This window comes from Jaculus jaculus, chromosome 2, assembly GCF_020740685.1.
Source record: "Jaculus jaculus isolate mJacJac1 chromosome 2, mJacJac1.mat.Y.cur, whole genome shotgun sequence".
Taxonomy (NCBI): Eukaryota; Metazoa; Chordata; class Mammalia; order Rodentia; family Dipodidae; genus Jaculus; species Jaculus jaculus.
The window spans coordinates 840,055-861,588 of record NC_059103.1 but is presented as its reverse complement, the minus strand read 5'-3'; the positions used below and the strand labels follow the sequence as shown (position 1 = coordinate 861,588).

The window sequence follows — 21,534 nt, the reverse complement described above, 5'->3', positions numbered from 1 at the left end:
GCAGGCAAGCACCTTAACCACTAAGCCATCTCTCCAGCCCCCCCCAGTCCCTTTTTTAAATTTCTTGTTCAATTTTTATTTATTTATTTGAGAGCGACAGACACAGAGAGAAAGACAGATAGAGGGAGAGAGAGAGAATGGGCACGCCAGGGCTTCCAGCCACTGCAAACAGACTCCAGACGCGTGCGCCCCCTTGTGCATCTGGCTAATGTGGGACCTGGGGAACCGAGCCTCGAACTGGGGTCCTTAGGCTTCACAGGCAAGCGCTTAACCGCTAAGCCATCTCTTCAGCCCCTAAAATTTCTTATTATTTTTTCATTTTTTGGTTTTTCAACGTAGGGTCTCACTCTAGCCCAGGCTGACCTGGAATTCACTGTGTAGTCTCAGGGTGGCCTTGAACTCACGGCGATCCTCCTACCTCTGTTTCCCAAGTGCTGGGATTAAAGGCGTGTACCACCATGCCTGGCTCTTTTTTTCATTTTGAGTGTGGGTCTTACTAAGTTTCTCAATCTAGCTTTAACTTGCTTTGTAATATGGACAGGTCTTGAACACTTTCTTTTACTTCGTGTGTGTGTGTGTGTGTGTGTGTGTCACTGGGATGGAACCCAGGGCCTCATGCTACACACGAGCATTGAGCTACATCCCCAGACCTCGAAATTTTTTTATTTTCAAGGTAGGGTTTCACTGTAGCCCAAGCTGACCTGGAATTTACTATGAAGCTCAGGGTGGCCTTAAACTCAAGGCTATCCTCCTACCTCTGCCTCCCGAGTGCTGGGATTAAAGGCACGAACCACCACACCCGGCTTCCTTTTTTTTCCTTAATACTTTATTTTTATTTATTTGAAAGAGAGAGAAAAAGGCAGGTAGAGAGAATGGGCATGCCAGGACCTCCAGCCACTGCAAAGGAACTCTGGACACATATGCCACCTTGTGCATCTGACTTTATGTGGGTCCTGGGGAATTGAACCTGGGTCCTTTGGCTTTGCAGGCAAGTGCCTTAACCGCTAAGCCATCTCTCCAGCCCCAGACCTTGAATTTAAAATCATTTATTTATTTGCAAGCACAGAGAAAGAGAGGGATATTGACAATGAATATGCCAGGGCCTTCTGACTGCAAACAAACTCCAGACACATGTGCCACTTTGTGCATCTGGCTTTATGTGGGTACTAGGGAATTAACCTAGACAGACAGACTTTGGAAGCAAGTGCCTTTAACCACTGAACCATCTCCACAGCACCAGGCCTTGAGCTTTTTATTTTACTGCGTCATCATCCAAGTAGGCAGGATGACAGGTATGTGCCATCAGGGCTAGCTGAGTGTTTTTAAACGGTTTAAGTTTGGGAAAAATAGCCCCACAGTCCTGCTTTGTTGGCATATCTTAAGTATGCATGCTTGTCTAGAATTCACAAATGAGGGACTGAGAGATATGGCTCATTGCTAGAGTGCTTGCTTAGCATGTGCAAGGAAAGGTTCTATCCCCAGCACCACCAAAAACAGGGGAGGACTATGGTGGCATTCTGTTATCATGGAAAGTGGAGGTAAGAGGGTCAGAGGTTTAAGGTCATCCTTGGCTACATAGGGGAGTTCAAGGTCAACCTGGGCTAGAAAACCTGTGTCAAAAAAATAGGTAGGGCTTTCTCGCTCCCCAGCCATCTTGGCGGCTGCTCTTGGTTGGGGCCCGTCCCGCACCTAAGGCAGGAAGATGGTGGCTGCAAAGAAGACGAAAAGTCCCTGGAGTCCATCAACTCGAGGCTCCAGCTCATTATGAAGAGTGGAAAATATGTGCTGGGGTACAAGCAGACGCTGAAGATGACCAGACAGGGCAAAGCGAAATTGGTCATCCTCACCAACAAATGCCCGGCGTTGAGGAAATCTGAGATAGAATACTATGCTATGTTGGCCAAAACTGGTATCCATCACTATAGTGGCAATAATATTGAATTGGGCACAGCACGTGGGAAATACTGCAGAGTATGCACACTGTCTATCATTGATCCAGGTGATTCTGACATTATTAGAAGCATGCCTGAGCAGACTGGTGAAAAGTAAACTATATAAAATTTTTCTTTAATAAAACTTGCCAGAGCTTGTTTAAAAAAAATAGGTAGGGCTAGACATGGTGCCATACATCTTTAATTCTAGCAGAGGTAGGAGGATTGTCATGAGTTTGAGGCCAGCCTGAGCTAGAGTGAGACTCTATCTCAAAAACAAAACAAAATGCATAGGGGCTGGAGAGATGGCTTAGTGGCTAAGGTGCTTACCTGTGAAGCCTAAGGACCCAAGTTTGATTCCCCAACACCCATGTAAGCCTGATGTACAAGGTGGCACATGCATTTGGAGTTCGTTTGCAGTGGCTAGAGGCTCTAGTGCACCCATTCTCTCTCTCTCTCTATCTGCATCCTTCTCTCTCTCTCAAAAAATAGATAGATAGGGCTGGGGAAATGGCTTAGTGGTTAAGGCGCTTGCCTGCAAAGCCAAAGGACCTAGGTTTGATTCCCCAGGACCCACATAAGCCAGATGCACAAGATGGTGCTTGCACCTGAAGTTCATTTGCAGCAGCTGGAGGCCTGGCACATGCATCCTCTCTCTCTTCCCCTCCCTCTCTTTCTCTCTCTCTCCTTCTTTCTCTCCCTCTCAAAATAAACAAAAAATATTTAAAAAAATAGATAGATTGGGGCTGGAAAAATGGCTCGTGGTTAAGGTGCTCTGCCTGCAAAGCCTAATAATCCAGGTTCAATTCTTCAATATCCATGTAAAGCTAGATTAAAAGTGGTCCATGAATTTGGAGTTTGTTTGCAGCAAGTGGAGGCTCTGGCATGCCCATTCTTTCTTCTCTCTCCCTCTCTCTCTGCTTGCAAACAAATAAATAAAAATTTGAAAATAGATAAATAGGGCTGGAGAGATGGTTTAGCAGTTAAGTCACTTGCCTGCAAAGCCCAAGGACCCATGTTCAACTCTCCAGATCCCATATAAGCCAGATGCACAAAGGTGAGGCAAGTGCAAGGTTACACATGCCCACTAGGTGGCGCAAGCATCTGCAGTTTGATTTCAGTGGCGGAGGCCCTGGCATGCAAATTCTCTCTCTCCCTGTCTCTTTCTGTGTGTTCTTGCTGTCTCTTAAAAAAAAAAATAAAATAAAAAAATAAAAAAAAAAAAAGATAAACAACTAAAGAGAGATTAAAAAAAAAAAAACCTGAAACTTATAGCAAAGCATAGGTAGCCAATATCCCAGATGGTTCCAAAGTTTGTATTCAGAAAGAACAGTCTCTCTTTTATTTATTTATTTATTTATTTATTTTGGATTTTCAAGGTAGGGTCTCACTCTAGCACAGGCTGACCTGGAACTCACCATATAGTCTCAGGATGGCCTTGAACTCACAGCAATCCTACCTCTTCCTCCTGAGTCCTGGGATTAAAGGTGTGCACCATTACGTCTGGCAAGAACAGTCTTTTCCTGCATGTGTATGTATGTGTGTGTGGTGTCCACACATGTATGCATGTGTGCACATGTGGGGGGTACATATGTGTAGACATGTGTTTAGAGGCCAGAGGTCAATGTTAAATGTCTTCTTCAGTCACTCTCCACCTTATTTATTGAGACAGAGTCTGTCATTGAACCCACAGCTTGGCTAGGCTGGCAAACCAGTGAATCCTAGGGATTACCCGCTTCCACTTCCGTAGCACTGGGAGTACAGATGTGCACAGACATGCGCAGTGTTTATGTGGATGGTGGGGATCGGAACTCAGGTCTTCATGCATGAACGGAAAGCCCACTGGGTCATCTCCCCAAAACCCCCAGGCTTGATCAACAGGAAAACATTACCAGGCTGTTTTGTCTCTTTGATTCCTTACCTGTGCGGAAACTGGGGCTGGGCTTCATTTTGGAGGCAACAGGGACGGCAGGAAACATGCCCTTCCCAGGTGACTTTGCTGGCTGGAGGTACGCTGGGGACAGCTGGCTCTCTGTGGAATGTTCCGTTGGGGGCTTAGGTCTCTCAGTGGCCTGCAGAGAAGGAGTGCACAGGTTGTGAGGCTCTCAAGGCCATGACCTGAAACTGCCTAAGTGTGCCAAAATAGCAATCACCCAACCCCCAGTGAATGGGCAAATGGATAGATGCATCTCATGACTCTCGCCCCAGTACTTCCCTGTTCCTTATCAGATGCCCTCACAGAGAACAGAATGGGCATTTTATGTGACCATCGATCTGGGCCAGACACTTGGCTAACTGTCTCATCGGCAGTGCCTAGGAGGGTACTGTCAATGAGTGTGACATTCGGGGTCAGTGAATGGAGTACAGCAAATGGCCTTCCCATGTGTGATTGGGCCTTGTTTACTCCAGTAAAGGCCAAAACAGGTAGGGAGACAGATGTCCCTCCAAATCACAAACTCTGCCTGCCTCCTAGCTAGATGTCGGCTTTCTCCTTCCTTCACACCTGAATGGAACCACTGGTCGTCCTGGACTCCAGCTGCTTGCTTACCTTGCACATCTTGGGACTTCGGATGGTGTCTTTCTCTCTCTCTCTTTCCTATTTCTCTGGAGAAAATACACCTGCCTTTGACACCATTATTTCTACTGAACAAACCAACAGATTCATTTCTTCTTTTATTATTCTTTTTTCCAGGTAGGATCTTGCCCTAGCCCAGACTGACCTGGAACTCACTCTGTAGTCCTAGGCTAACCTCAAATTCACAGCAATCCTCCTACCTCTGCCTCCCAAGTGCTGAGATTAAAGGCGTGTGCCACGACATCCGGCTTTTTTTTAAATTTTGGTTTTGGTATGTGTATATAGAGTTTGTGCGTGGTACATGCACATGCGTGTACAGGTATGTGTGCATGCAGAGGACAAAGGAGAACATTGGGTATCGTCTTACCATTCATCTGTGCATTTCCTTGGAAGAGAGCCTCTTCCTCACCCTGGATCTGCTCAGTCCATCCATGATTCTCTGTTTCTGTCCCTCAAACTAGAGCTACTGATGAGCATGGCCATGCCCAGCTTTTTATGTGGGTTCTGCAAAGTCAAACTTGTCAATTTCTTGCCTAAGAGACCCTCTATTCACCTATGAAGGGCTGGAAACTGTGGCTCAGTAGAATTATGCTCACCTAGAACCCCTCAGTGAGGGGCTGGGGTGTGCCTCAGTGGTAGAGTTCCTGCCTAGAATGTCCCAGTGAGGGGTTGGGGGTGTGCCTCAGTGGTAGAGCACCTGCCTAGAATCCCCCAGTGAGGTGCTGGGAAGTGGCTCAGTGGTAGAGCTCCTGCCCAGAATTCTCCAGTTAGGGGCTGGGGGCGTGCGGCTCAGTGGTAGAGTTCCTGCCTAGAATACCCCAGTGAGGGGCTGGGGGTGTGCCTCAGTGGTAGAGCACCTGCCTAGAATCCCCCAGTGAGGTGCTGGGAAGTGGCTCAATGGTAGAGCTCCTGCCCAGAATTCTCCAGTTAGGGGCTGGGGGCGTGCGGCTCAGTGGTAGAGTTCCTGCCTAGAATACCCCAGTGAGGGGCTGGAGGCATGGCTCAGTGGTAGAGCTCCTTCCTAGAATCCTCCAATGAGGGGCTTGTGGTGTGGCTCAGTGGTAGAGCTCCTGCCTAGAATCCCCCAGTAATGGGCTGAAGGTGTGGCTCAGCAGTCTAGCATATTCAAGGCCCTGAGTTGCACTCTCAACACTGCCAAAACCTAAAACTACTGGCTGGAGGGCTTACTTAACAGTTAAGACACTTGCCTATAAAGCCAAAGGACCCAAGTTCAATTCCCCCAGGACCCACATAAGCCAGATGCACAAGGTGGTGCATACGTTTGGAGTTCATTTGCAGAGGCTGGAGGCCCTGGTGTGCCCATTCTCTCTCTATTTTCCTCTTTCTCTCCCTCTCTCTCTCTCTCTTTAATAAATCAATAATTTTTTAAAATGCAAAACAAAACAATCCTGAACAGGGATATGAAAATTCCCAGGTCACAGGTCTGCATGTCCTTTGTGGTTACACCTGCATGAAACATGGGCACACGGCTTGGCACTATGTGGGCATGGTGAAGGGTTAGTGTGGGCTGGGCATACTTTCCTTCTATCTCCTCCTTGAAGCATGGACCTCCCATGGCCACACGACCAACTTCGTTCCTGGCCTTCCCTCTGTGCCCTCTTTCTCTGTCTGTGCTGGCCACATGCCAGCAACCAGGAGGATGTCCACGCACCAGTTGCAAGCTGCAAGTGAAGGAGGGTGACCGCTTCCTCCTGGCCTTCCTCTCCCCGGAGCAGTCCCTGCTGGGGCTGGCTTGGGGCCACCTCCTGTGTGCAGGGCTGGGGTCCCTGGAATCCAGGCTGCCACCGTCCCGGTCCCGCCCCTTACGGCGTCGGCTGGCTGCGACAAGGGTGATGCTCTTGGTGCCCAGGGCCATCTCCTTGAGAGCTGAGGCACTCGGGGCTGGGCTGCTGGCCTCCCCCACTGCCTGTGGGGGTCTCGGCCCCTGTGCAATCGTGGGCTGTAGCCTGGAGACAAGGCTTTTCACGCCGAGAGCGCTTGGCTGCTAAAAGAGACCAGCACCGGTGGAGGTCACAGGCCACTAATGGTCATTATGGTCCCAGATTCACCCCATGTAGACCTGTGGTAGTTTGGATATAAAGTGTCCCCCATAGTCTACTGTTTTGTTTTTGTTTGATTTGGTTTGGTTTTTCAAGGTAGGGTTTCACTGTAGTCCAGGGTGACCTGAAATTCGCTATGTAGTCTCAGGATGGCCTCGAATTCATGGCAAACCTTCTACCTCTGCCTCTAGAGGGCTGAGATTAAAGGTGTGTGCCACCATGCCCGGCTAGCCTCATGTTTTGTGACGGAGGCTCATACTCAATCCCCAGGTGGTGGAGCCTTTGGGGGGCAGAGTCTTGCTGGAGGAGGTGTGTCACTGGGGGTGGGCTTTGAGGTGTATTAAGCCAGCTCCACGCTCAGTACCTAGACGACGCCCACCCAGACATGTGACGGCATCCTGCCGATGCCACGTTTACTCTGCCACGATGAAGCTTCCCCTTAAGGCTGTAAACCCGAAATAAGCCCTTTCCTCCCATCAGCTGCTTCTGGCTGAGCGTTTGGTCCCAGCAATGAGAAGACGACTGAAGCACCCCTGGGTGAGTGACCCTGCTGCTGGGAAAGAGTCCTCCCCACCTCGCGATTCCCCCATACACCAACCTCAAGCACTGGGGGAGTGAGCAGGACACGGAGGGCTGGCAGAGGCAGAAGAGCGTCTTGTTTCCCCCGCTTCCGCAATGGCGTGCTTTTCGATGACATGTTCCCGTCACTGTGGATGAAACAGCGATCAAAAGGGTCACATTGGGACTGGAGAGATGGATTAGAGGTTAAGGTGTTTGCCTGCAAAGCCAAAGGATCCCGGTTCAATTCTCCAGGACCCACATAAGCCAGATGCACAAGGAGGCGCATGTATCTGGAGTTTATTTGCTGTGGCTGGAGGCCCTGGTGTGCCCATTCTCTCTCTCTCTCTGCCTCTTTCTCTCTCTCTCTCTGCCTCTTTCTCTCTCTCAAATAAATAAAAATTTTTAAAAAGGGTCACACTGGAGAGATGGCTTAGCAGTTAAGGGGTTTGCCTGCAAAGCTAAAGGATCCTGGTTCGACTCTCCAGGACCCATGTAAGCCAGATACACAAGGGGGCGCATACGTCTGGGGCCCATTCTCTTTCTTTCCCTTTCTCTGCCTTTCTCTCCCTCTCTCTCTCAAATAAATAACTAAAAATAAAGTTTAAAAATAAGAAAAGAGGGTCACACTAGAAGAGCGTGGTGGCGCACGCCTTGAGTCCCAGCACTGGGAAGGCAGAGATAAAAGGATCACCATGAGTTCAAAGCCACCCTGAGACTACATAGTGAATTCCAGGTCAGCCTGGGCCAGACTGAAACCATATTTCAAAAAAACAATAGAAAAGGGGGGGATCACACTGAGGCCTGCATCCTTGCCACAGCTCGAGCAAGGCGGAACCCGAGCCTTGTGCCCATGCACTGGGTTGGAGGATGGCCTCAGCCACCCTTCTGTGATTGGGGCCACACTTGCTCATTCACCTAATCATTCATTTTGACCACCTACTGCGGCAGCTGGGAACCAGCATAGGATCTTGGCTAGCAGGGTCTGCTCTCCATACTCCATCTGGGCAGGGGAAGCCATGCAGCCAAAGGGCACTGGGGACCCAAGGACAATGGTGCATGCTGCAATATTTGTGCCAAGAGACAGGGAGAGGTTGGGGAGGTGGTGCCATGGGTAAAAGCCCTTGCCATGCATGTGGTTTCAGTGGGAAAGGGCCACAGTAGATCATATGCTAAGGGGTGAAATGCTGTAATGTCTGTGTTATACTTTGAAAGTCTGAGGACAGGGCTGGAGAGATGGCTCAGCAGTTAAGGGCACTTGTCTGTAAAGCCTGACTGCCTAGGGTTCAGTTCCCCAGGAGCCATATAAAGCCAGATGTACAGAGTGGTGCATGCATCTGGAGTTTGGTTTCAGTGGCAGGAGGCCCTAGTGTGCCCATTTTTCCATTTTTCTCCCCCCTATCCCAGTCTCTCTCCTTGCAAATAAATAATAAGAAAAAAAAAAACACCTAAGTGTGAGGATAGGGCTGGAAAGACAGCTTAGGATGCTTGCCTGTGAAGCCTAAGGACCCAGGTTTGATTCCCCAGTACCCACTTAAGCCCGATGTACAAGGTGGCGCATGCATCTGGAGTTTTATTTGCAGTGGCTGGAGGCTCTGGTGCACCTGTTCTCTCTCTCTCTCTATATATATATATCTTGCTTTCTCTCTGCCTCTTTCTCCCTCTCTTTCTCTCCAATAAAAAACATAAAAGTGTGAGGCTAGAATAGGAGACTACGATGGGGGAATTCTGTCTCCAGGTTCACACGTGGAAGGCCTGAGACCACGTGATCATGTCTACAGGCAGAATCTTCAAGAGGCGACTAGGGTGAAGTGAGGTCATAGCTGAGAGTCTAATCTTATGAAGGACTGCAATTATATAAAGAGGAAGCCGGGTGTGGTGGCACATCCCTTTAATCCCAGCACTCAAGAGGCAGAGGTAGGAGAATCACTATGAGTTCGAGGCCACCCGGAGACTACACAGTGAATTCCAGGTCAGCCTGTACTGGAGTGAGACCCTACCTCAAAAAAATAAAAATTAAAAAAAGGAGGAGGCTAGACAGATGGCTTAGTGGTTAAGGCGCTTGCCTGGAAACCCTAAGGACCCAGGTTTGACTCCCCAGAACCCATGTAAGCCAGAAGCACAAGGAGACGCATGCACACAAGGTCACACGTGCGCAAAAGGTGGCGCACATATATGGAGGTTGACTGCAGTGGCTAGAGGAGCTGGTGTGCCAATTCTCTTTCTCTCCCTCCCTCTCTCTCTCCTCTCTCTCTCTCTCTCTCTCTCTCTCTCTCTCTCTCATAAAAATGAGAGGAAACTACTGGCCACACTCTTCTTCCCCTATCCCCTGTCTCTCCCTCCCCCTTGTCACCTCTTCTTCCTGCCTACTCCCACAACGCGAGAGGACACAGCAACAAGGCAGCCATCTTCCAACTACAGACAGGCCCTCGCCAAGCTCCCAAACCACTAGCACATTGCCAGTCTCCACAGTTATAAGAAAATCTGTGTTAGAACCAGGAAGATGGCATAATGGGCATAGGGTGTGAGCATGAGCACCTGAACTCACATCCCCAGTGCCCACACAAAATGCCAGTCATGGGGGCATATGCAAGTCTCAGTGCTGGGGAGGTAAAGACAGGTGGATCCCCAGGGCTGGCTGGATAGCTAGTCTATCCCAATTAGTGAGCTCTAGGTTCAGTGAGAGAACCTGTCTCAATAAATAAAGTAAACAGTGAGGAAGACTCTGATATCAACCTCTGGCCTCCAAACACATATGTACACACACACATTCATAAGTGCTTGCACACATGTTCATCCACACACACATGAACACACATGCACATGCACACTACACACATGTTAAGCCTCCCATCTTATGGTGTTTTGTTATGACAGCCTCAGTGATAAGGAAAGCCATACAAATTGGGCCAATGTGAACTATGGAACCAAGAGGTCACATATATGGGCCCTTGATGTGCTGGTGTATGCTTTGGTCTATTGGAAAATACTACAGAAAAAAGAGAATGGAGGAGGAAGGCCTTGCGGGCAGGGCTAGGTGGAAACCCTGACCACATTCAGAACAGACGCATGGGAAAACCGGGGACTCCTTCCCAACTCACGCCTCAGCTGCTGGCTGAGTGCATGGAGTGCAGCTACTGGGATGGGGTCACTTTTCTTTTGTGTGTGCGCACGTTCCTGTGTGTGCGCATGTGGGTGTGCATGCCATGGCACGTATGTGGTGATCAGAGGCCAATTTCAAGTCTCATCCTTGCCTTCCACCTTGCTTGAGATGGGGTCTTTGTTGTTCACCACTGTACTTCCGGGGACTCTCCTGTCTCTGCCTCTTCTTGCCCTAAGTGTGCTGGGATTACAGAGGCCTGCGACAGCGTCTGGCTTTACGTGGGTTCCTGGGATCTAAACTCGGTTGTTCACGCTTGTGTGGCAAGAGCTTTAATCCACTGAGCCATCTTTCTAGCCCCTCTTTTTTGTTCACATGTGTGTGAGCTATGCATATGTGTGTGTATGCATGTGGGTGCACATATGAACTCATGTATGACGTGCGTGTGTGGTGCCCAGAGGTCAACATCTTGTGTGTGAGAGAATAGCCACGCCCGGGTCTCTCGCCACTGCAAACAAAATTCAGATGCATGCACCACTCTGCATGGGGCTTTACATGGGCACTGGGGAATTGAAACTGGGACAGTGGGATTGCAAGTAAGTGCTTTTGACCATTGAGCCATCTCCCAAGTCTGCTCACCTTATTTCTTTTTTAATTTTAGAGACAGTGAGACACAGAGAGAGAACTGGCACTCCAGGGCCTCAGCCACTGCAATTGAACTCCAGATGTTTGCGCCATCTAGTGGGCATGTGAGACTTTATGCTTGCCCCACCTTTGTGCATCTGGCTTACATGGGACCTGGAGAGTAAAACATGAGTCCTTAGGTTTTGCAGGCAAGTGCCTTAACTGCTAAGCCATCTTTCCAGCCCTACCTTATTTTTTGAGACAGAGGGTCTCATGGAACCTGGAGCTCACTGATTCAGTAGACTAGCTATCCAGCAAGCCCTGGGGATCCTCCTGTCTCTGCCTCCCCAGTGCTGGGATGACAGGTGTGCCCTGCACCACTGACTTTTACATGAGGATTCAAACTCACGTCCTCATATTTATGTGGTGAGCACTTAACCAACTGAGCCATTTCCCTAGCCCAGAGTTGGTTATTCTTAAAATGACTCCCATGAAGGGATGTGAGACACACTTCTAGCACTTCTAGGAGAGGGAGCAGGGGCTCTGGAGAAAGCCCTGGGCTGCATATTAGGTGTCAGCAAAGTACATGGAACTTGTGGCCTTAGCCCTTACCCAGGCTCCACCTGACCCACCTGTCTCTCTCCAGCAATATTGGAGGCAGCTCCAATGGGGTGCCCCATGGGAGGTCTTTCCTGTTATCTGGCTGGTCTCCGCTGGGTTCCTCGGGAGGTGAGGGCGATCTGTTCGGTACAGAGCCATCCTGGGACCAAAAGAACAAGTGAGGGTAGCAGAGATGCTGGAAATAGTAATACCAAGCAGAGGGAATCTGCAGGGCCACAGGAAGACCAAGCCCTCCTCACCAGGGTTCAGGGAAAGCCATAGGGCACAGGAGATCAACCAGGTGGGCTCCCTAGCTGGTGCCCACTATGAGGATCAGGGAGGCTTCCCTGCACAGGTGGACAGCTCTCCAGGGACCAGACCTTGGCCTCAACCTTGAGTAGAAGTGGTATGGGGGACACCTGTTGCCAAAGACCATAAAAGACCACCAGCCCTCAAAAAATTAAATATGGGGGCTGGGTGTGGTGGTGCACGCCTTTAATCCCAGCATTGGGGAGGCAGAGGTAGGGGGATCACTATGAGTTCAAGGCCAACCTGAGACTACATAGTGAATTCCAGGTCAGCTTGTACTAGAGTGAAACCCTACCTCTAAAAATAAATAAATAAATAAATAAACAAACATGGGCTGGAGAGATGGCTTAGTTGTTATGCAGTCAAGGTGCTTGTCTGTGAAGCTTAAGAACTCCTGTTCAAATCTCCAGGCCCCTTGTAAGCCAGACACACAGCGATATAAGCAGGCAATGTCGCACATGCGCACAAGAGGGCACACGCGTCTGGAGTTCATTCTATCTCTCTCTCTCTGTCTCGTTCTTTCACTTCTCTCTGTCTCTCTCAAAAATAAATGAATTAATTAAACTAAACACAGGGCTATCATACGTATGACCCAAGAGTTCTATGTCTGGGCTGATACCCAAAAGAATTGAAACCATGCACAACAGCACTTGGGAGGCAGAGGTAGGATCACCGTGAGTTCAAGGCCATCCTGAGACTATGTAGTGAATTCCAGGTCAGCCTGAACTAGAGTGAGATCCTACCTTGAAAAACAAAAACGACATCAACAACAACAAAAGCTGAAACCACAGACTCAAAACAGAGCTCCACACACACAATCCATGTTCCCCAGCATCACTCAGGCAGCCAGGGGTGGGGGCCACCCAAGTATCCACCGAGGGAAGACTCGGTCTGCTAGGGAGTGTTGTGTAGCAGATTCTTCCAAGTAGAAGAGAGGAAGGAGGCACTGGGGATTCAGGAAGACAAGTCTGGGAGACCTGACTCTTAAAAGGTCATAACATTACATTAACTAGAAACCGAAACATCCCTTCCTAGGGGTGGGGTAGGAGGAAAGTTCCAGAGACTCAGGAAGTTAACAAGACTGGGGAAGGGTTCTAAGACCCCACCCTAAGGCTCTATAAAGGGAAACAGGGGGTTGGAGAGATGGCTTAGTGGTTAAGCGCTTGCCTGTGAAGCCTAAGGACCCGGGTTCAAGGCTTGATTCCCTAGGACCCACATTAGCCAGATGCACAAGGGGGCACATGTGTCTGGAGTTTGTTTGCAGTGGCTGGAGGCCCTGGCACATCCATTCTCTGTCTCTGTCTGTCTGTCACTCTCAAATAAATAAATTAATTAATTTTAAGATTTTTTTTTTTTTTGAGGTAGGGTTTCACTCTAGCCCAGGCTGACCTGGAATTCACTATGTAGTCTCAGAGTGGCCTCAAACTCACAGCAATCCTCCTACCTCTGCCTCCCAAGTGCTGGGATTAAAGTCGTGCGCCACCACACCTGGCTCAAGAAAATTTTTTTAAAAAGGGAAACAGGGCTGGGAGATGGGTTAGTGGTTAAGGAACTTGCCCGCGGAGCCTAAGGGCCCAGGTTTGATCCCCCAGCACTGACAGAAGCCAGATGTGCAAGATGGTGCGTGTGTCTGGAGTTTGTTCTCCCCTCCCCGCCAAATAATTTTTTTAAAAAGGGAAACAGCTGCATGGAGGAAAGAGACTCTGTGATGGAGCTGCCCGCTGGGGTGCAGTGTGTTCCAGAGTGGCAGCTTCTGTGAGTCGGCACCTGTGCTGGGGTGCACTCTCTGATGCGGCTGCCTGTGAGTCACAGCAGCTATGGGGAGGTCATCATCCAGGATGGGGTGAGACCTCTTGCCGTGAGGCTGTGTTTGAGTCACCTAGTCTCCTGTAAGCAACCCCTCACCCTGTTCTGTAAGTAACCCCAATAAACTCCCTGGTCCACCAGAACTGGTTTCAGTGTAATCAAACTTCTCTGTGTCCTATCTGGGGAAGAAGACGTGAATTTGCATCACTCCCAGGGAAAAGGTTTCCCCGCGACGTGTGGGGAAATGGGGAAACACACACGCGGTGAGCTTTTAGTCAGCCCCTCAAAGGAAGGAAATTCTGACATACGTTACAACATGGATGGTGTTACAGCAAGTGACATAAGCCAGTGATCAAGGGTTTCACTCAAAGAAGATCCCTAGAGGAGTCAAACCCACAGAGACGGAAAGTAAAACACAGGGTTCCCAGGGGCTGAAGAGGGGTGAGGAGTTGGTATTGGATGGTCAGAATGGTGGAGAACATGCATAGCTTTCCACAAAGGAAGGGGGAGAGAGAAGAGGGCAGAGAGGGAAAAGGAGGGAAGAAGGGATGGAGGGAAAGAGGGTAGGATAGGAGGGCAAAAGATGGAGAAAGGGAGGGAGGAAGACAGGGAGGGAGAGAGACTATAGAGGCTTCCAGAAACCAGGACAGACAGCTAGGAGTAACATGGGCTCAGGCTGGATTGCAGACCCAAAGGAACACTGGTGGGAAAAGCACAGACATGCCTGTCGCTGAGTTTAGACAAGGATGTGAGCAACAGGAGCTAGCCGGTGTGGCCGATAGGGGTACTGCAGTGGGTCTAGAAGACAAGTTGGCAGTTTCTTGCAAAACGAAACCGTCACCACATGATCCAGCTCAGCCACACTCCTCAGTATCTCCCCAGAGAAGAAGAAAAATCTACATCCTCACACAAGCCTGTGTGTGGACGCTTGTGGCAGGATCACTCACGATTGGCAAGACTTAGAAGCAGCAGAGATGCCCATGAGCAGGTGAAGAGTTAAACGTTGGTACAGCCACACAGTGAATGACGTCACTCAGTGGGAAGACAGAAGTGAGCGAGTGCATCATGGAACGGGGCAGTGAAGACACACATGCATTTCACGGAAGGGAAAGCGCTGGTGTGAAAGGTCTGCTGTATGAGTCTAACTTTGGGAAAGCATGAAGCTATGGAGGAAAAAAAAATACACACACACACACACACACACACACACACACACACACATCAAGGAGCTGGAGAAAGTGCTCAGTGGTTAAAGGTGCTTGTGTGCAAAACCTGGCGACACTCCTCCAAGAGGAAGTCAGTCCTCTGCTGGTGCTGGCCTTGCATCTCATTGCTGTGTCCATGGTTACTCCGGTTCCCAACTCTGACATCTTGGGGTTGAGGCCTGGCCACAAAGCACCTCTATCCTGGTCTTCTCACTCTTGGGAAAGTCAGGGAGGGCTAAGGGTGGGTATCGCTGATTCCTCCAAATGTCCATCACAGCAAACTGTCCTTTGACAGGGATTCTCTTACCTTTCTTTTCTAGTTTCTGGCACTTAGTAGATTTAGAACTTTGTCTTAACAGTCTCTCCCGTCATTCTAAGAAATCACACACACACACACACACACACACACACACACACATTCTAGCTAATTGCCAGCTAGGTAACCCTCTGCACCTCTCAACTACCCATTCTGCTTTCCAGACAGCACGGGGCTGAAGGGAACAACTATGGAATGTGATCTAGGAAATGACTTCAGTTCTGATGGGAATCAACCACCCATTCGTGGACCTCAGAGTCAGTTTTCTAAAACTATTTCATTTACTTATTTTGCAAGGAGAGAGAGAGAATAAAGAAAGAATGACTATGGGTACACCAGGACACTTTGTACATCTGGCTTCACAAGGGTACTGGAGAACCAAGACTGGGTCATCAGGCTTTACAAGCAAGTGCCTTAACTGCTTAACCATCTCTCCAGCACAAGTCAGTTTTTATTTTGTATTTTTTGAAAGAAAGGTAGAGAATTGGCAACCCAGAAACTCCAACCACTACAATTGATCTCCAAACCCATGCACCACTTTTACCCATGCATGACCTTGTGTGTTTGGCATATGTGGGTTCTGGGGAGTCAAACATGGGTCCTTAGGCTTCACCAGCAAGTGCTTTAACTGCTAAGCCATCTCTCCAACCCCTTAATTTTTCTTGACAGTCACTTGGCTTTAAAAATCCTTTCCTTGTTGGGCTGGAGAGATGGCTTAGCAGTTAAGCACTTGCCTGTGACACCTAAGGACCCCGGTTCGAGGCTCCATTCCCCAGGACCCACGTTAGCCAGATGCACAAGGGGGCGCACGCGTCTGGAGTTCGTTTGCAGTGGCTGGAAGCCCTGGCACGCCCATTCTCTCTCTCTCTCTATCTGCCTCTTTCTCTCTCTGTCACTTTCAAATAAATAAATAAAAATAAACCAAAAAAATTTTTTAAAAAACCTGGTGACATGGATTGGATTCCCCCATACCCATGTAAAACCAGATGCACAAATACCCCCCTCATGAGCCCTCCCTATGATCTCGACCATAAAGACTGCTTCCCTCCAAGGCCAACCAAACATAAACAAAAGACAGAGGAAAAAGATAGTATACAGCCTGATCCGGCTACTCCTCCTGGAGATACAGCTTTAAGAGCCCCAGAAAAGGGTACATCTTTATACTCCTCACTCGATCCCTTTGAGAGTGCTCCCTAGCCTTCCAGGGGACCTCCTCAACCTCTTCCATCAACTAATCCTTTCTGGAACCCCTTGGCCCCTCCTTCATATTCAACCACCAAGCCACCAGAAAATAAAGCTACTTTTTTTATTTCCCATCAATCTAAATCCTGGGGGCAATCACCCTGCTGCCTGGTATCTGTAGGAAGCTCAGGACCTTAAGGAGCTTAAAAAGGCAGTCTCAGAGGATGGACCCAACTCTCCTTGGGCTGAGACCCTATTACAGGGACTTGCCCATCAACCTTGTACAACCCAAGATTGGAAAAATCTAGTCAGGGCTGTCTTGTCGGGTCCCCTATACATTAAGTGGTGTGCCTTTTTAGAGATGAGTGCCATACACAGGCAGAGCAAAACCAAAGTCAACAGCCCCCTGTGCCGATAACTTTTGGGATGCTCTCCAGTACCTCTGATCAATATACTACAGGCACGCAACAGGCGGCTATCCCTGACCCATATAGGGACCAGGTCAGGGCACTGGGCTTGGTGGCATGGGAAAAGCTTGATGAGGGACCCTCTGAAACCCCCCTTATGAGTATTACTCAAAAACCATCCAAGGACTTGGCTACATTTATGGATAGGGTGGAAAAAAGTCTCCAACGAAAATTTCCCCCACGGGCATTATGGGATCAGTTTACTAAAATGTTGGTCTAGGAAGGGATGACGGCCAATCACCGTCTTGCCTGTGCAGGTCTCAAGGACAAGTCCATGAGTAGATGGATTGTAGCCACCAAGGACATTGGCACTATCTCCCATCAGGCTAGGGCCATGGCTACTGCCCTTTACTGAAATAAACAGAGAGATTTGGCCACTATGATCTGCGCATTACAGTTAAATCCTAAAAAAAGTCAACGTGTTTCAGGTGCGGGGAAGAGGGCCACTTTAAAAAGGAGTGCCCAAACAAGACAAAGCCTCCCCTGCCCTCTGGGAGGATGACAAACGCCCCTCGCACCTGCTGCCTTAAATGCAAAAAGGAGTTTCATTGGGCTAGGGAGTGTCAAATTTTTTTATTATTTATCTATTTGAGAGAGACAGACACAGAGAGAAAGGCAGAGAGAGAGAGAGAGAGAGAATGGGCACACCAGGGCTTCCAGCCACTGCAAACGAACTCCAGAGGCATGCGCCCCCTTGTGCATCTGGCTAATGTGGGTCCTGGGGAATCGAGCCTCGAACTGGGGTCCTTAGGCTTCACAGGCAAGCACTTAACCACCAAGCCATCTCTCTAACCCAAGTGTCAATCAAATTTTGACATACAGGGAAAGCCTTTAAACTCCTCCGGGGCTCCCCCCAGCCCCGTTAAATAAGGGGAAAGAGACCATCAAAGCCCATTGGACCGTCCCCCTGGTCCCTGGCCTTAGACCCAAAATTCAGCCGATTCCTTTTCCCATGCCTGCTGGCATAAGCACATGATGGGGAAAAATCTAAACATACCATTAGTCATATGCTTCAATGTTTTGCCACTCTTAGGCTGCCTGATCAAATTAAAACAGATAATGGCCCCTGCTTCATAAGCAAGGCCTTTATAAATTTTCTCCAGACCTGAAAAATCTCACATTCCACAGGCATCCCATACAACCCTCGGGGTTTTTCTCCGGTGGCCAGGAGAGGTTTCTGAGTCGCCGTATGCTCATCTTCCTTCTTGATTCCTAGGGAGGAACCAACAAGCCTGGTCCTTCCCTCAGTACTACCTGCCCGGGGAGGAGCCCAGCAGTGGGTGACACAGTTGTGTGGCCTGGCCCATGGCAGCAGCACCTAGACCCACTGGGCTCACAAGCAGACTCTCCTCTGCCAGCACCTTGGCCAGGCTGTGGTCCTCAGGCCCAGGCCGGCTCCCCAAATCCTGAACCTCGCCTAGTCTGTGGTTCAGCCAACCTCCACGTGGAATTCTGACTCACCTGTTTTAAGGATGTCTCTAAGTTTCTGTGTCAATTTCCTGGGGGCAGAGGAGGGCTAGCCATGGGCATGGGGCTGAGTACCAATCATGACCTTAGCCCGAAGTGGGCAGACTCACCCAGAGCGAGCTGGACATCACAGAGGGCAACAGCAGCAGGCGGTCCAGCGTGCCCTCGCCCAGCTCACGGGAATATAGTTGGTACTGCTGCTCGAGAGACTCTGGCACCGATATGCCACTGTCTGTAGAAACCAGGAAAGCAAAGGTCAGAATGAGCTCTGGACACATCCACCTCAGACCAGGCGAAACCTCCACCTGCTAGAAAGAGCTTCCTTCCTTGGAAGTTGGAAGGCAAAGTGCCTTCTAAAAAGTGGCTTTTTCTTGGTCTGGGGACATACCTCAGTTGATAGAGTGCTCGCTTTGCCTGCACAAAGCCCTGGGTTCCACCTCCAGCACCACATAAAACTGGGTTTGATAGCCAGTCTAGCACGCCTTTAATCCCAGCACTAGGGAAGCACGGTAGGAGGATGGCTGTGAGTTTGAGGCCAGTCTGAAACTACAGAGTGAGTACGAGGTCAACCTGGGCTAGAGTGAGACCCTACCTCAAAAAAACCAAAACTGGGTTTGGTGATGCATACCCATGATCCCAGCACTTGGGGCGTTAGAGGCAGAAGGATCAGGAGGTTAAGGTCATCCTCAGATATATATATATATATATATATATATATATATATATATATATATATATATATATATATATATATAAAATTTGAGAGAGAGGAAGAGGCACATAAAAAGAGTGGGCACACCAGGGCCTCCAGCCACTACAAACAAACTCCAGGTACATGCACCCCCTTGTGCATCTGGCTTAAGTGGGCCCTGGGGAATTGAACCGGGGTCCTTAGGCTTCTCAGGCAAATGCCTTAATTGCTAATCCATTTGCCCAGCCCTACATATATATTTTTAAATTTAAATATTTATTTATTTGAGAAAGAGAAAAGCAGATAGAGAGAAAGAAAATGGCGCACCACAGCCTTCAGCCACTTCAAAGGAACTCCAGAAGCATATGCCACCTTGTGCATCTGGCTTACGTGCGTCCTGGGGAATTGAACCTGAGTTCTTTGGTTTGCAGGCTAGTGCCTTAAACACTAATCCATCCTTCCATCCCGTCTATATATTCTTTTTTAAATTAATTTTTGTTTGTTTTTATTAATTTATTTGAGAATGACAGAGAGAAAGAGAGAGAGAGAGAAAGAGAATGGGTGAGCCAGGGCCTCCAGCTACTGCAAACAAACTCCAGACATGTGTGCCCCTTTGTGCATTTGGCTAATGTGGGACCTGGTGAATCGGGCCTTGAACCGGGGTCCTTAGGTTTCATAGGCAAGCGCTTAACTGCTAAGCCATCTCTCTAGCCCCTGTCTATATATTCTTAATTAATTAAGGTTTGTTTTTTTTTTAAGGTAGGATCTCCCCCTAGTCCAGGCTGACCTGGAATTCACTATGTAGTCTCAGGGCAGTCTCGAACTCATGATGATCCTCCTCTGCTCCCTAAGTGCTGGGATTAAATGTGTGTGCCACCACATCAGGCTCTATTTTAAATTTTGTTATGTGGGCCAGGCGTGGTGACACAGGCATGCCTTTAATCCCAGCACTCAGGAAGCAGAGGTAGGAGGATCGCCATGAGTTCAAGGCCACCCTGAGACTCCATAGTGAATTCCAGGTCAGCCTGGGCTAGAGCGAGACGCTACCTTGAAAAGCCAAAAATAAATAAATTTTTGTTATGCTATACGCTCCAGTGTTCCAGACAAAGAACTTTTTGTTTGTCTGCAGTGCTGGGGTTTGAGGCCAGAACCTCGAGCTTGCTCATACTCATACGCCCCCTAAGAGCGAGCTGTGTCCGCAGCCCTCCCGCCCATGTTTTCCAGCCGATGAGCAGCAGCGGGGCTGGCCTCACCCCATATCAGCTGCCGCTGGCCCTGGATGACCTGCTGGCAGAGCAGCCGGTGCTGGTGGTAGCGCTGGATCACGAGGTCCTGCTGGCAGAGCAGGTTCCTGCGGCACAGGTTGTCCGCCTGCAGCTCTGTGTTCTCCACCTCCAGCTCGTGGGCTCTGCACAGCAGCCGCAGCACCTCCCGCTGCTCCTCGCTCGTCACCTGCCTGGGCAGCAGCTGCTCCATGCGTGAGACCTTCTGCTTGGCGTGGGCCAGGCGCTGCTCCAGCCTGGCCTGTGGGAGACACGGGGAGCTGAGGGCCAGGAGCCAGAGACCTGGTGGCTCTCCGGGGCTCCTCGTCCTGGGGTCGGGGGGGAACGTGGAGCAGTCATCCCCTGGATGTGCACCATCCTTTCTGGAACCAACCACATTTTCTGGCTGCATTTTGCTGCCTTGCTGACCCTGCAGGGGCTTAGCCAGTTCCTGGACAGGGCAGACACCACCTCATCATCAGACTCTAAGTTCACACCTGCTCTAATCACCCTGACACCCAGGGGTGGCCCTGAGGACCAGCACCCACGGAGATTGTCAAACTAGCTGCAGGAGAGAAGTCCACCCCATCCTAGGGAGAGAGACACGGTCATGCAGTGAGCCACCCTTCAGCTGTCCCACATGCCAGGCTGCAGTGAGGAAAGCTCTCCTCCCCACAGTCGGTCAGCGTCTCCTAGACCACCAGAGTCCCCAGCAGGGCGGGGACAGAGCTGCACCGACAGGTAACGTCCTCTGAGCCTGCTGCATCTATTCCTTCTGGGGTCTGAGCCTGTGGTCACCTCTGATCTAGGCAGTGGCTGTGGACTTACAGCCATATAAACTAGGAGCTGGCTGGGCTGGAGAGAGAGTTTGGTGGTTAAGGCACTTGTCTGTGAAGTTTAAGGACCCAGGTTTGAGTCCCCAGAGCCCACGTAAGACAGATATACGTGGTGGTGCATGCATCTGGAGGGTTTTTTTTTTTTCCCAGTGCCTGGAGGCCCTGGCATGCCCATTATCTCCCTTTCTCTCTAATAAATAAACAAAAATAAAATAGGGACTGCAGAGATACAACAGTTAAGTGCTTGCCTATAAAGCCTAAGGACCCCGGTTCGAGGCTCAATTCCCCAGGACCCACATTAGCCAGATGCACAAGGGGGCGCACGCGTCTGGAGTTCGTTTGCATTGGCTGGAGGCCCTGGCGCGCCCATTCTCTCTTTCTCTTTCTCTCTCTCTCTCTCTCTCTCTCTCTCTCTCTCTCTCTCTCTGTCACTCTCAGATTAATAAATAAAAATAAATAAAAAAAAATAAAATAGGAGCTCACAACTTCAGGAAATACAGATAATAGTATACTGTTCCCTAAAATGATTCCTGATAAATTCTTTC

The 21,534-nt window shown here is 49.5% G+C and overlaps 1 protein-coding gene and 1 pseudogene across 1 annotated transcript in view; one reads left to right on the top strand and one right to left on the bottom strand.

Moving 5' to 3' along the window:
• The window catches only part of LOC123458781 (kinesin-like protein KIF19), a 92,333-nt gene that overhangs the window by 5,308 nt on the left and 65,491 nt on the right, over positions 1-21,534 (bottom strand). The window contains exons 13-18 of the mRNA XM_045144137.1: positions 20,145-20,415; positions 18,311-18,432; positions 11,481-11,608; positions 7,165-7,273; positions 6,179-6,511; positions 3,853-4,003 (exon numbers count right to left, since the gene is read on the bottom strand). Coding sequence (XP_045000072.1) covers positions 3,853-4,003; positions 6,179-6,511; positions 7,165-7,273; positions 11,481-11,608; positions 18,311-18,432; positions 20,145-20,415 — 1,114 coding nt within the window. The remainder of the gene's footprint in view (positions 1-3,852; positions 4,004-6,178; positions 6,512-7,164; positions 7,274-11,480; positions 11,609-18,310; positions 18,433-20,144; positions 20,416-21,534) is intronic.
• On the top strand, positions 1,684-2,076 carry LOC123458782 (annotated as a pseudogene).